At 38.0% G+C, this 14879-nt stretch overlaps 1 protein-coding gene across 6 annotated transcripts in view; it reads left to right on the top strand.

Moving 5' to 3' along the window:
- Nucleotides 1-14879, top strand: part of DNAJC13 (DnaJ heat shock protein family (Hsp40) member C13) — a 57697-nt gene that overhangs the window by 1939 nt on the left and 40879 nt on the right. For all 6 annotated transcript variants that reach the window (XR_015707413.1, XM_087769852.1, XM_087769844.1 and 3 more), the window contains exons 2-10: nucleotides 5227-5307; nucleotides 9663-9738; nucleotides 10243-10392; nucleotides 10748-10789; nucleotides 11899-12099; nucleotides 13178-13384; nucleotides 13471-13566; nucleotides 13721-13812; nucleotides 14617-14783. Coding sequence is in view for 5 of the 6 variants with exons in the window: in XM_087769852.1 (XP_087625978.1) it covers nucleotides 5240-5307; nucleotides 9663-9738; nucleotides 10243-10392; nucleotides 10748-10789; nucleotides 11899-12099; nucleotides 13178-13384; nucleotides 13471-13566; nucleotides 13721-13812; nucleotides 14617-14783 (1099 nt within the window). In the remaining variant the exon portion in view is untranslated. The remainder of the gene's footprint in view (nucleotides 1-5226; nucleotides 5308-9662; nucleotides 9739-10242; nucleotides 10393-10747; nucleotides 10790-11898; nucleotides 12100-13177; nucleotides 13385-13470; nucleotides 13567-13720; nucleotides 13813-14616; nucleotides 14784-14879) is intronic.

Raw genomic sequence — 14879 nt, 5'->3', positions numbered from 1 at the left:
ATTACTGACAGTTTTTTCCACTTGCAACAAATTTCTAAGTGTTTCGAGACTCAGAGCTGAGTATCTATCCCTGTGTAGTATAGACTTTCCAGGAACTTTACCTTGTATTTTAGCCTTGCTGGAATAAATTTCTAAAAAGATCTATTTCATATGTATTGCTCGCTCCTCTGGGTGTCATGTGGTATTTTTCATAGTTTCCAAACATGTATTTGTCCTGAGGGACTGAATCACTGTGTATTTCCAGATTTTAAGCAATATGCTGGGGATTGGTCTTAAGGGCCAGATCTGTGTTTCAGACTGAGCAGGTGACTTTTCTTTTAACTTGTGTTTGAAACTCAGTAAATGAAGCTTACTGACTGAATAAAATAATTCTTCACCTGGCATTCAACTGTATCTTGAAGTGTTAACCTTCAACTATTTAACCTCTCAATTTACTTCCAAAAAACTATTCTCATGCCAAAACCCTAAAAACTTAACAATTATCCGACCTCAGTAATAAAACTTAAAATAGAACAATATTTGGAAGAAATATGACAAGATGGTTAAACTACAACTGAAAGGAATGCCTTTTTTTTTTTTCTTCCCCCCATTAGTGAGTAAACCCTTTTGTTCTGATACTCACCTTCTAGCTGGTTCATCACATTGGTTCATTGATAGAGCAGAATGCTAATGTAGATGGAAGAGAAAAAAACAAATGTGGAAGATTCTGGTTATCCTCAGCACTGGTCCTCAGTGAGGGAATGGGAGCAGTCAGCTGGAGGATGGGCACTAATGTTGTCACCATCATTTCTGGTAGTCGTAAGGTTGAAATTCTCAGCCTGTTTGCATCCTGAAGGTGATGATGCTGCTGTCAGTGAGGCAGGCTGGACTAATCCTCTTTTAAGGATCTACTGGGTCTCGTCTTTCTCCCCTTTATAAAAAGGGCTGTGAGTTCCTGCACAACAGATGAAGAAATCTCGGTTTCCACAGCTAATTAGGCTGTAGTACTTTCAGAGCAGAGTGGAGTTTAGGGAAGAGGAAAAAGTGTAGTGTTTGATTAAAAAGAATCTGTCTGAAGGCAAAACTCTGCCAGTTAGTGCACACAGCAGTGAAAGAGGCAGTTGAAACCTAGACAGCTAAAACATTTCAGTGCAGAAAAACTCATTTATTTAAATAATTCCTTTAAAGCTACACATGACTAGATGACTGGAAATCAGGCTTCAGACCTTTAAGCTAAAATGTAGATATGTAGAACCACAGATTAACAGAACCTTGGGTTTTTTTCAGTGCCTTGCTCTAATTTCTTTCCAATTGGTCTCTGTTTTTATCCTCTTGGTATGTATTCTCTCTCTCAGGGAAGTCACACTTGAGCTTGATGTGAGTATCTGTCCCTGTGTAGTATAGACTTTCCAGGAACTTTACCTTGTATTTTAGCCTTGCTGGAATAAATTTTTAAAAAGAATTCTCAGTTTCTTATCATCATTTCTCTTACTTCTCCCCCCCAGTGGAATAGAATAATAATCCTGTTTGGGGCTCTGAAGTGCTACCTTAGTATAGGTTAAACCTTCACTTAAAGATATGGAAGCTTTGTAATAGTAGAGGAATTATATGATCAGGAAAAAAGTCAATCTGAATTCTGCACTAAACTTTGAACCCATGTCCAAAATTCTAACTTTATTTAAACTGAGCGATACTTATGTGTAATTACAGCTATGCCTATTGCTTTGATGCCTGCAAGGTCACAGCTTTGTTTCTAACTCTTCAAGTGTTAGAGACTGAACTGTTTCTGTTTCCTGAAATAGATTCTGTTTTCCCAGATGGTAATTTCATCTGAAGAAAATGAAATCCTGGAAAAGTGGAAAGTGTATGCAAGTTGAACACAGCTTGTGTAATATACCTATTCATCTAGCTTGAACTCTGAAGCGGGGGGAGTCCTGGCAGCAGTTCAGGCCCTTTAATTTTAGGGGTTGCTATTTCTGCTACATGCAGTACATAAAAAATGTGGTTTCGACTCTTCCCCCAAAAGCTATTTCATTGCTACTTACAGTACTACAAGAAAGAAATAGGAAGATATTGCTGAACTTCTGTCTTGTGAAAAAGTTAACTAAAATATCCAGATATTGGGGGAGTGCTTTAGTTAGGCTCCCAAAAGAAGTTGCAAGTCATGGACAATGTTTTGCCTGCAGGAACCTCAGGTTATTTGATCATGCTTTGCATTCAGCATGCTCGCTCTCTCAACCAGATGAAACGTGTTTATAAACTGCTACTTTCAATGTACTTCTTGCCTCTGCTCCAGTAGAAATAAAACAACCGAACTAGGTGTTTCTCTAGTATTAAACCTCTGAGAGCCATGAGTATGGGATATCTAATAGCTGTACCACAATATGTTCAAAATAACCTTTGAAGCTGTGATTTTCTATTATCAGGTACCCCAAGACACTAAGATGATCATTAAAATTGGGGCCTTATTGTCCTGGAAGCTTTTATGAGTGAAATAAAAATTTAACTCCATTTTTTGTGTCAAGTCAGTCAACTTTTTAAAGGTATCTTGAATACAGGAGGAAGAGATAAAGGTGACAAGAATGTTCTCTTATTTGGGGAAATTAATATGATATGACTAAGTAGGCTGCTTAGGCTTACACTGGCAATTTGGCTAAACTTGATTAACAATAAACCCTGATGTGCTCTGCCAAGTCAACGATTATACTGTCGCAGGTACTAGAATTACAACATATCACATTGTAGATAGTATAGTAAGAGTGATGTTACACTGGTTCTACAAGAATGAGTGAAGGAAGAGAACTTTTTTGTTTGTTCTAAAATGTCTGTCTTTGACGTGAACTATTTTTTTTTCATCTTGCTCTTACTGTGGCACCAAAGACAACTGAAAAATGATTGCTGGACTTCAGCATAGCAGCTCAGAACACTAGGCTATTGTTAGCCTTGTTCTCTGTTAAACTACAAGAAAACGTGTACAAGAACTAACTTAATAGATTTTGGCATATATTGCCTCTGTGCTAGTCTTCTCAGTGGGAGAGATGGTTACAATCACTGTCCAGAAGCACAGTGAGTAAAGCATCAAAGCTTAATGATTTTAATTGTTTTAATCTAAGCAAAAAAGCAGTCTAGTGAATTTGTCACTTCCACTGCATGTACAATAATTCATGTGTCAGTATCCTGAATCTAGTTAGATGCTGGTGTTAAAACTAATGGAAGCCACTGGTAGTTCATAAATGAGTGTTTCTCAGTTCCGTGTTATTAAGACTAGATGTTGGCAAGTGTGAGAACATCTTGCCTTAAATACTCTAGAGCACGTCATGTTCAGGTCTGTGAGACTTAATAGAGCTGGTCAGAGTTGTCCGGTGTTGGTGAAACTGGAATTACAAATAAGTAGATCTTATAATCCCATACTTAGTGGAGCTAGTCTTGTTATAAGGCTTTTATTTTATTTTTACTAATACATTAGTCAATGTCAAGAAAACAGCTTAAAAAGGGAGGTATGAAGATTGAACATCTGGCACTTTGTTCTGAAAGGTAACTTCAAAACGCAGAATTATCGGATCTAAAATGTGCTGCTATACAGGAAGATCTGTGTAGTTTGGACAAATGGTGTACTGTTTTGATGCTTATCCATGGCAATAATAATACAACGTAGTTCTTAAACTGGGCAAAATGGAGAACTTCAGGAATAATGCTGGTGAATATCTTATTCCTCATGAAACTTTGCTTCAAAAAACTGGATTTAGGGAATTTAACTTGCCACAAGTCAATGGGATATTAACTCTGAAAGCTTGACTCAAAGATTGAGTCACTGAAATATGTAAATACCGCTTTTGTCTTTTTCCAGAGGCAGACAGTACCACAAGTTCTCTTCAGTAGGTAGTGATGATTGTGCTGGCTCTTCACCTGAGGGAAGGAATTCTCAAGTTCGTTTCAGTCAGGCTATCCATTCTTCATGTTCATGACTACATAACTGTTGCAGTCTTTGCTCAGAAAGAAAATAGCCTGAAGTTGTAGAGGGTAGAAATTAGCAATGAGCTAATATTACAGGTAATCCATCTCAAAATGAGAAATCTTCCTTTGCCAAATCAAGGAGAGTTGGCTGAATGTAAAAAAGATAACTGGGGTTGTAGTCTAACTTTAGTGGGGTACTGGCTGGGATTGGATTACTTTAGCATTGCTTCAGCTATGAATATGAATTCTTGCAGGTTAGCTTCTTAAGTGTGTGATGTTTTGGGGAGGCCACCACATTAATGTTGTAAATCTGAGAGAGTACCAGTCTGTAATCAAGAGCAAAGAAGCCTGTTTTGACACATTCGAAAATAAAACTCTTGCTGTAGCAGTAAACTGAGAGTGACAACTTCACTCTTGCAACGTAAATCAGGGTACATCCACTTAAGTGCCTTGTAGATGTAATAACAGCAAAGTGCAGCAAAAGGGAAGTTAAATTCCCAAGTACTCTACATACGTCCGTTTTAATCGTGGAAGATAGTGTTTAGCGTTCAGAAGCATTGCTTAGAACTGAGCAGCTCCTAAAGCAATGATCCGGTCAAGCAGTTGTGGGCAAGTTTCAATAAATTCCTGAACGTGTTTTGGGAATAGGTATTCATGTGTGAATAAGCATGTCAAGATGTTAGTGGTGGGATTGCTTAAACTTTTACAGCACAGAAAGGGTACTTAGCTCTTTAATCACAATGCTTGGCTAATAAGTAAGTTTCTCAACTTCAAATTCCATTTCAGGCTGGAAAATAAGCTGTTCCGTCTATCCAGGTTTCTCCTTGCTGTTTATTTAAAAATCACAATAGGAGTCTGGCTTAACTGGAGTTATGGACGCAGGGTACTCAAATCATTTTGATATTACACAATTTTCAGGAGTTAGGTGTTCTGGAGATGACATAAAATACACTTGAATCTGAATGTGCAGAGATGCAGGAAAAGTAGTGTGATTGCAATAACATGACAAATAATGGGGCATAAATTACTATAACCTGGTACTGTTAAAGAGTAACTAGTGTAACAAAATCAGTGGGGAAACTAATAATTCATGTTCAACTCCATGTGCAACTTAGTCCATGCATTGTTTGATAAACATTAGCATTCCTAATATTTTTTTGCGTGGAATTGACAAAGCAGTGACTTGAGTGTTTAAAACTAAAGTCTTTTTGTCTTGAAGCATATTGATGATTAGTGAACTTTGGTTTTAAATGAAAGTCATGAGTACTAACAGGGTGTCTCTTTTGTTTTCAGGTCTTGGCACAGAATGAATATAATTAGAGAAAATAGAGATCTTGCTTGTTTCTACACAACAAAACATTCATGGAGGGGAAAGTAAGTAGTTTAAAGTTTGGTTTTTTTAAAGTTTGGGTTTTTTTTTCTCTGAACTGAATGCATCTTCACTAGAATCAATTTGGATTTTAAACATTGTGTTTTAGCCTTCCTCTGCACATGTTCCCACACTTCAGTGTAGCTCTGAAATGGACCACCTGGCTTACTCAGCTTCTGAGTCTCTTGAACTTACTATATAAAGCACTAATTTTAAAGTGGAAACGCTTCTTCTCAGAAAGGGTTCTTGGAGGAGTAATGTCTTATATACTCTGATAGATGAGGGTCACTAGTCCACGCATATACTTAACATGTTGTGTAATAGATTAGCTGTTAAACTACTAACTGAGATTATTTGAAGACTTCTGTTACTAGAAATAAACTTCATCCCTAATGGGGGCTCTTGGATCTAAAAATGAATTTTCAGTGGTGCTTCTGTCTGCAAAAGCTAGGGAACTTCTAAAAAACCTATCCATTAAACTAGCATAACTGGTATCTGTTATACTGTGTTTGAAGTCAGCTGTTATGCATACCTTTTAAAGCTTCATAGGACTTTCTTTGGTATCCTTACCCATTGTTCCTTCTCACATGCATAGTAATGCTGTGGAACTGGGATTTTTCCTTGCTACTTAAACATCAACAGAACAAAGAGGGTATGTTGTCTGCGCCTCAGGAGCATAAGTACTGCTTTATTCTAATGATTATACTGAGAGGTGATGTATGAATCTGACCAGTAAGTTGAAACTGGCTTTTTTTTTTTTGGCTGTCTGCTGATAGATACTTCATGAATTCTTCCTACCCAAAGATTGGGAATGCTGGGAAGGAAAGGAGGATGGGATTGCAAGGAGTGGCAGCCACAGCCACAGATCTTTCTCAGTTGTGTTTAGAAGAACCATGAGATTGCTTCTCTTCTAATCAGAGCTCCCTGCCTTTTTGTAAGCAAAAATTCAAGCCCTGGGTAGTTCAAGAGTCCACAGTAGACTGAGCAGCTGTCTGAGGGCAAAAATCTTTCCTCTACAAAGACAGATTCTTGATTGACTTGAAATATAGTTTAATATTTAGTTTTATGTCATTAGAATCCTAGCCAATACTTGTATAAATTGGGTCTTACCTGAGTTAAGATTAATGCATTTGGATTTATGTGGGTATTCATGAATAAACTATTTCCTTTAGTAATAATAAAATACTATGTTGGGGTAGAACATTAGAACAGTTTGTCCCTCTTAATCTTTCTGTTGCCCAACAGAAAGTATCTGGTCTCTTCCTCTGAAGTTCCTGTGGCATGTGTGCAAATTTAGCGTGCATATGATTTGAGCCACTTGGTGGAAATTAAATACATAGAACTCGGATTGCTTCTCCTGCCCAATGCCTTTCGTTAAAGTCTGTAATCTTACATGATGCAAGCTGTTGAAGTTAAGAGTAATATGATGTTGAACTTTGGTAGCGATCTGATAAACTATGAAGTCTTACAGAACTTCAAACTCAGTCTAAAGTCTAAAACAGAGGCTTAGTTTAAAAACTCAGTGGCACTGTACTTCTCACATAATGAAGGGGAAAGGAGTATTTAGTCAGTAGTTGCCTCTTGTTGTGTTGCAGCAGAAGCTTATATGGCTTTTAGCTTGTATTTGAATATTAAGTCCACTCAGTTCATAGTAATACATTCTCAGTATAATCTATGGATAACCTAAAAAAAAAAGCAGTAACTTAATGTGTAGTGCTAAATGAGCCTGAATCACTTTGACTAATCATATGATTTGTCACTTTCCTGAATATGGGCTGTGTGCATGGAAGTTGAAGTATTTTCTACTAGTACAGATGATGATGCTCCAGTGTCGATCTGTAATTCTGTAAAATTAATGAACACTGTCTTTCTCTTGAGTGTGGTGGTATAAAAATAATCTACCAGGTTCATCCTGACTAAAAAGAGTGTAACTTCTGACTTCTATAGTGCTTCAAAGAAACTAGTGAATAGGCAATAGCCTTTTTACTGGGAAGAGGACATTTGCTTCAAATTCTTCTTCTCAACAGCCTGGTATTAGACTGTGCTGCAGAGTAGTTTGAGAGATAATTAATGGTCAAGTCTTCAAGGCCTGGAGGTATAAATATTTTTCTACATATTTAAACGTGAGGTTCTGGACAAGAGTATGTTTAGGCCATGTGTAAGAACTCACTTCTGAGTCCTCTGTTCGTGCAACAAGACTTAGGTCTTCTGAATTTGCCTAGGGCGAGAAGATGAAGGAAGTGGTAACTCGATAAATCTGCTGTTCTGTCTTGTGTTCCTTGTCACATCACGTATTAAGAATGCTGGATAATAAATATGCTTCCTAGATCTTGAAATGCTGGCTTGAGTGTGAGGGGAGAAAAGGAAGGGGCTATAATGTTTGGAAGCTGATTTTTTTCAATTATGTGTGATCATTGCAGATCCTGATTCTGCCACAAAGCACTGTGAAGCTCTTTAATATGTTGAGTAAACAGAACCTTAAAGAAGTAATAAAGTGCTTAAACTTATCACAAGTAATAAGTTCTTTAGAACAGCATAAACAAGCCCTATTTGTAAATCAATGCAAGACAGAACACCTACCGAAATTGTGCAACAAGAGGAGAGGGAACAGTTGGTTTGCTCAAAAGTTGGTTTTCTTATGATCCAAGAACTGGAATGTTCTTAGACAGACTGAATATAATGGGATTATTAGCAGCTAGAGTAACTTCAGATGTTCTGTTTCATTACTACGACTTCTCTTGACCTGCATCTTTAAATAAGGAAAATTCAACTCCGTGGAAAAACAAATAGGTTTTTCAAATAGATTAAGCATCTTTAAGGTGGCAGGCTGCTTCAATATTACAGATTTTTCTAAGCATTGAAGAAAATAAACACTTGCTTTAATTCCTAGATAAACTCCTTTGGGCCAGTAATGGCTTGAACTTGTACCAGTTTGTTTGAATAATAATGGAAAATGGTTGGGAATGAGGTTTGTGAGATTGACTGTGTCGGATACTCTTGGCCTTGCTATTATGAGACCAGGGAGGACAGGTCAAATAACATGAGGGAGCAGCTCTTAATGTATCTGAAGCCCATGCAAAGTTTGACCTTACACAGAAATGATGGCTTGTGTTGCAGACCTGGGAAGTGAGAGAGAAGAAGGAACTGCAGCACAAGAATGCAGAGAAAGAGGGAAGAAAAGACCCACTGCTTGATGCAGCGTCTAGTATGGCACGGATCCAGATTAGTTAGTCGGCCATCTGATTGACCCTATCCTCCTCTTTCCCGAGCAAACCCACAGTTTACCCAGAACTGAAACTTGAATTGCTACACTGAATCAGTTTTAATATGGACAGCTACCCACAGTGGTTTTATTTGGTTTGAGAAAGGCATCCATGTTCAGATCCTGTTTCTTTGGTCGGAGAATAGTTACTAGAACTACTCTGGTTCAGGTCTGGTTTGACTTTCTGGGCAGGATGTGCTTCCAGATAGAAGTACACTAGAATAAGAAGTTTGTACAAGTAGTAAGGGATTAGTAATAATCTACTGTTTCAAACTCTGGTTAGTTATGTTGCAAAACTTTCTGATTCAGAAATCTGTAAATAGTTTCTATATAAGGAGTTGGTTCGGGATATGCTATGAAGTTTGTCTAGGAAATGAAACCATGGTAAGGCTTCCATTTTGCACTTGATGCATCTAAATTTTTCGTAGCTTTAGCTCACTACTGCTTGTTTCTGATATGCCTGAAATGCAAGCAGCTACCTTGCTACAGCGGTTCTTTAAGCACTATGGCAGTTAACATATCTGTGCTATCGATGCACAATGACAAGCTGCGTATTGAACTGTAGCTTCAGTGATCTGAGTCTTTCTGAGTTTAATAGTCTTTAGTTTTCCTCAAGGTGAAGAAAATTAGGCTTGGCCATAGTAATGCTTTGACTTGTTACAGTATTGTGACCAGGTGTGTAAATTGGATTATTTCACATTACAACTGTTGTCTGAGAGAGCTGCAGACAGGTGCTTTAGAGTATTGCAGAAATATCTTTTTTCTTATCTGTGTAGCCTTTTTAGAATTTATTCTGGTCTGATAGTACTTTCCAGTGCAAGTTCCAAGAGTCTTTGTTCCTGACTTAGCCAATAATGTAGGAAAAGATATGTATAAGGAACTATATTGAGTAGTATTTAACTTGCATGCCCCCTTTATGGATATGTAGAACAGAGGAGCTTAACATATTGTAAGGGTGAACTGCAAACTAACAGCTTAAAGAAAATTCCATATCCATGTCCTAACACTGAGTTGTACATAGCTTCTTAACATAATTTTTGCTGTTCAACAGGGTTTTTCTGTGAGGTCTGGAGAAACTAACAGTCTTCTGTATTCTAGGTATAAACGAGTCTTTTCAGTTGGAACTCATGCCATCACCACATACAATCCCAACACACTAGAAGTTACAAATCAGGTAACTATCATTTTTTAACAGAGCTATTTTGAGTTGATTTCTGACTTACGTTCGCTATCCAGAGTGAATAATGGTGTTCAATCTTCAGAAACTATCTAGTCTGACAAGATCTCAGTAAAACCAGAAGGTATGGCAGCTGCTACAAAAGCACACATAGCAGAAAACTGGTGTTGCCTTCACTAACTCTAAAAATATCCAGTAGTTTCGGTACTGTTAGCCAATTAGTCTTTGTTGGCCAGTAAGTAGTAGTTTGTGTTCGGGTGTGCTGTTCTGAATGAACTGGGATAAGTTTGATCACTGTAAGGCTATGTCCCTGAAGGGAGTCAGGACGCTTGCTTACTTTGCAGAGTATCAAATAGGAAGCTCAAGGTAAAGCTGTCACGTAGCATGCTAGCTGTAGTCTCATTACAGCAACTCACTCAGTTATTATAGGTACTAAGGGTTTTTAAGTGGAGGAGTTTTAAAGTTACTAACAGTATAACCTAATTACTTTCAATTGTCTAGTGGCCTTATGGAGATATCTGTAGTATTTCTCCTGTTGGAAAAGGACAAGGAACAGAATTTAGTCTCACTTTTCGCAAGGGGAGTGGAAAAAAGTCCGAAACTCTTAAGTTTTCCACAGAGCACAGAACAGAACTCCTTACAGAGGCACTGGTAAGATTCCTCCCCCCCCGCCCCGCTCTTCGAGCATGCAGTAAGTACTTGGTTATCAATACCATTTCTGGTAGCTTACTATGCTTTCTTTCCTTATGTAAAAAGTAGGAAAGCGAGTTGTCTTTTATGCTGTTCTATTAATGTACTTGGTCTAGTGTCAGTTGCGGCAACTAGTGCATGTTTCCTAAATAGCAATTAAAGCTACAAATACTGAATACATTAAACTGTGGTGGAATGGTGAGCCTTCAAGAAGGCTTAGCTGAAGTCCCTTAAAACAGGGTCAGCTTAAATGTAGACTTTCTGGATAGATTGGCTATCATTTGCATTCATTCATGGTTAACTTTTTTAAAAACAGAGATTCAGGACAGACTTCTCAGAAGGAAAAATCACAGGACGGGTAAGTGTTTGGCTTGTCTGGATCATGTACAGTTTAATGAAATGATCTAGAGACTTAAACTTCTACTGTGTTCATGTATGTTATGCTTGTGCTATATGCACTGCCTAAAATAGCTTTTGTAAATTTGGATCTGAAGTCTTGCTTTGAGAAGAGAAAATTAAGAGTTTGTTCAAAAGCAATGGGAACCTTTTCAACAGTAAAATATTTGAGTTCTCTTCACTTGGCCTGAGCCTCATGGTGGTACACTTAAAGCCTCTGAATGGTACTGCTGAAATAAAGGGCTTTGCCACATGGAGTTCTTATTTGGAGAGAAGGAATAAGAAAAACATAAGCTTTCATTCATTATTCAATGTTTACTACTTCCAGCATTTTACTTTCTAACTCTAAATAGTTTTCCACATAACAATATTCCCACATCAACTGTTCAGGATGTTTCCTAGGAGGATTTCTGTAGGTCAGATTAAAGACAAGATTGACATTTAATAAGTCTTGGTACTATGGTAATAAGCAAGGCAATATACAGAGGTGGACTTTGGTTTTATGTCTTCTGGTCACAGAAGATAGCACTTTAATTTAAAGCATTGCATGGAATAAATCTTCAGTGATGAGCATAGTAACACTGCTGGAATATGGGGCTCCCCTTTGTCTTACTATAGTTTAGAACAGACCTCTAACTTTTGCCTATTTCAGTAAGTCTGTATTTGTAATGGAATATGACTGCAGGAGGTGAAAAATTTGCACTATAGTGGTAAGTTTTACCTTAATTTAGTCTTGATTAGCTGAATAACAGCACCTGGTGCAATAGCTATTTCTTTGTCTAACCATGGTGCATGTAGCCTGTGAGTAGGCCACCTTCTGCAGCAAGAGAAACTTACACCCTTTTGGGGTGGCTCTTTTGGGTTTGCATTGTTTAAGCTGTGACTTCCTTGTCAGTAGACAGCTACTTTCATTTGATTCATAGTGTTCTTAACATACATGAGGGCATTAAGGGAAATGATACAATTTTTTTGAACTTTACACCCACACTGTTTACTAGATTAGAAAAGAACTATTGCTGTGTGGTAAAGGAGTGTGTGTGCGTAGATGTCTAAAAGTAGCTCTCTCTGCAGAGGTATAACTGCTATAAACATCACTGGAGTGATACGAGGAAACCTGTGATTCTGGAGGTGACTCCTGGAGGTGTTGACCAAATTGATCCTGCAACAAATAAAGTCCTGTGCTCCTATGACTACAGAAACATTGAAGGCTTTGTTGATATTGCTGGCTATCAGGGAGGCTTCTGTATCCTCTACGGAGGATTTAGTAGATTGGTGAGTACTAAAACAAAGCATCTAGGTATGGTGCTTAGGATGTTTATTGCTGCATGTGTTATAATGAAGCTTCAACATACTTTGAGCATACAAGTATATGCATGTTTGAGACCCAGCTGTGGAGCCTCAAGGCTTGTGGACAGGCTTTAAAACCTATTTTCTACAGGAAATTAGTTAAAACATTTGAGAGCAATGTGTGGGGGTTTTGCTTATTGCATGTTTAAAAACTACAGAGCATAAAATATCCAGTTATTTGTATTTGGATAGTTGAATAGGAATGCAATGTGGACATGGAGTTTCTTGACATTTCTCAGTTACAGAAGTGACAGGCAGTATTACTAATCTGCCTAACTGATGGAGGGATTCTATTCAGAAATAGGTCGATCAGCGGTCATGCTTCCTTTTTAGGCCTGTGATCTGATATTCAGCAGCTTTGGGAAATACTGCAGCGTAACGTTGGTTTCAAAATCTTGAAAGAGTTTCTGTATTGTGTACTATATTGCAAGCAGCTGAAATGGATCTTTAAGAATTAATTCATGGTTACTAATGTAAATATAGCTACCTCAGTCACTACTAACAAAATAGGACTCTGCCCTCTAGATCAGGGTTTCCACATCTTTTGTACTGCAGCATGCTTTTCTCTGGCATAAAACTGGCAATATTTAATTGATTCTCTAGAGCTTCCCTAACCTTGCCTAGCAAGGCTGGATAGCAGCCCTTACAGATAGCAGCTGAGGCTACCACTGTGGTTCTCTGGCTCCTCAGTCCTGCCAGGCTGTTGCCAAGGGTGGACCGGCAGGTCATGCAGACCTTTAATGGCATGCTAATGTATAGCAGGGTATCCTTTAGGAGTAGCTGCTATAGATTTTTTTTTTTTAAGGGAAATATAAACTTCATAGTGCATCTCTTGAGTAATAAAAACCTCTTCTCTTTATACTATGCACTTAGCAAAGGCAAGCCTAGCTGCTGGGAAGATTCTCTACTGTTAGGTATATAGTGGAAGATTACTTATGGAACTGTGATTTCTTGAGCTATGCCATATTTTTCACCTGTGTTTTTTCCTTGTCAAAACTTGCAGCACCTGTTTGCATCTGAGCAGAGGGAGGAAATTATCAAAAGTGCAATAGAGCATGCTGGCAACTTCATAGGTATCTCTCTGCGGATAAGGAAAGAATCCCTAGACTTTGAACAATACTTGAATCTTCGCTTTGGAAAATACAGCAATGACGAATCTGTAACATCTTTAGCAGAGTTTGTTGTTCAGAAAATAACACCGAGACACCTGGTAAGGGTATCAAACTGAACTTACTTGGTTCTTATTAAGTACTAAGAATTCTATTTCCTAACATGCCTTTTTTTTTTTTTTTTAAGGAACCTGTGAAAAGAGTACTGGCTCTTACAGAAGCTTGCTTAGTTGAGCGGGATCCAGCTACCTATAACATTGCAACTTTGAAACCTTTAGGCGAGGTAAGAGGCAACTTTTCTCAGTACCACTTTTTCAAATAGAAGCTCTAAAAGATGAAAATAGTAGGAATTTCATAGTATACTTAAGATGGCCTCAATTTGTAGAGCAGATAAATAATACTGCTTCATGAATATGATCCTTATCTCTTATTTTTAGATATTTGCAATAGTATGTGACTGTGAAAACCCCCAGCTTTTTACCATTGAATTTATCAAAGGACAAATTCGGAAATACTCTTCAACAGAAAGGTAACTGGAGCTCCTGTGAGTTGTAAATGCAAATGGAAGTTGCCACTATAGTGCTTCTAGTTGCTCAGCTTCCGTAAACTCCGACCCTTGCAACTGTTAACTCGAAGCCTTGCTATTCTAGCGGCCTACCATTTACAAATCAATATTTGTTACAGGATATAAATCTCTTCCCTCTACCTTCATCCCAACTTTAAGCAAATCTGTCCAGAAGTTTTCTGAAGAACATGTAAAGGTGTTGGACAGTTAGATACAGCCTGTTTCTCATAAGGAGTGTTGTTCTGTATGTTGTACTTGGTTAAGCACTATATCTGAGAGAAGGAAAGAGAGCACAATTTAAGTGATATAGAAATGTGAAGGCTGTAAACCCTTTGAGCTGTCTGCTTGAAATGGTCTTAGTTGATTCTATTTAAAACAACCAACAGAGTAGTCCCTGGGTGCACTTGCAGTTGTAATGCAGTCTAATACTGCTAAGTTAGGTTTTGCGGAAAGCACAGGGATGAATTGGCTCACAAGATGTGTAACTCATTAACAGATAATCTAGAGTTGATCCTTTTAGTGAAAGGCTGCAGCTGGCAATACTGGGTGTAAGACAGCTTTGTTCTTACAGTGAATAAAGGAACACTTGAAACTTAGTGGCTTCTTCCAGAGGTATAGCTGTTAGCAATGCTTGGGACTGTTACTAACACTGGTGCTGCCTTTCATTCTGTGCTTGATTCCACCCCCACCCCCATTTTTTTATAACTTTGTTCTTTGGCATCACTTTTCTGATCTAAATTGTATTCATATGTCTTTCTCCCAACCCAGAGATTCTCTCCTGGCTAGCTTGTTGGATGGAGTGAGAGCTTCTGGTAATAGAGATGTCTGTGTGAAAATGACTTCTACACACAAAGGCCAGCGTTGGGGATTACTCAGTATGCCTGTAGATGAAGAAGTAGAGAGCCTTCATCTGAGGTTTTTGGCTGCTCCTCCAAGTAAGCTAATGCTTATTACATGGTTTTAGAGTGCTCTTTAAAGCATCCAGATATTTAGCCAGATACCGTGCACTTAATTTTTGTTATGTCTTCTTC

The sequence above is a fragment of the Nipponia nippon genome, unplaced genomic scaffold (assembly GCF_047370975.1).
Source record: "Nipponia nippon isolate SJK-2023a ecotype South Korea unplaced genomic scaffold, ASM4737097v1 scaffold_1, whole genome shotgun sequence".
NCBI classification, from domain to species: domain Eukaryota; kingdom Metazoa; phylum Chordata; class Aves; order Pelecaniformes; family Threskiornithidae; genus Nipponia; species Nipponia nippon.
Note: the sequence above shows the minus strand (reverse complement) of the source record. Positions and strands in the feature narration are given on the sequence as shown.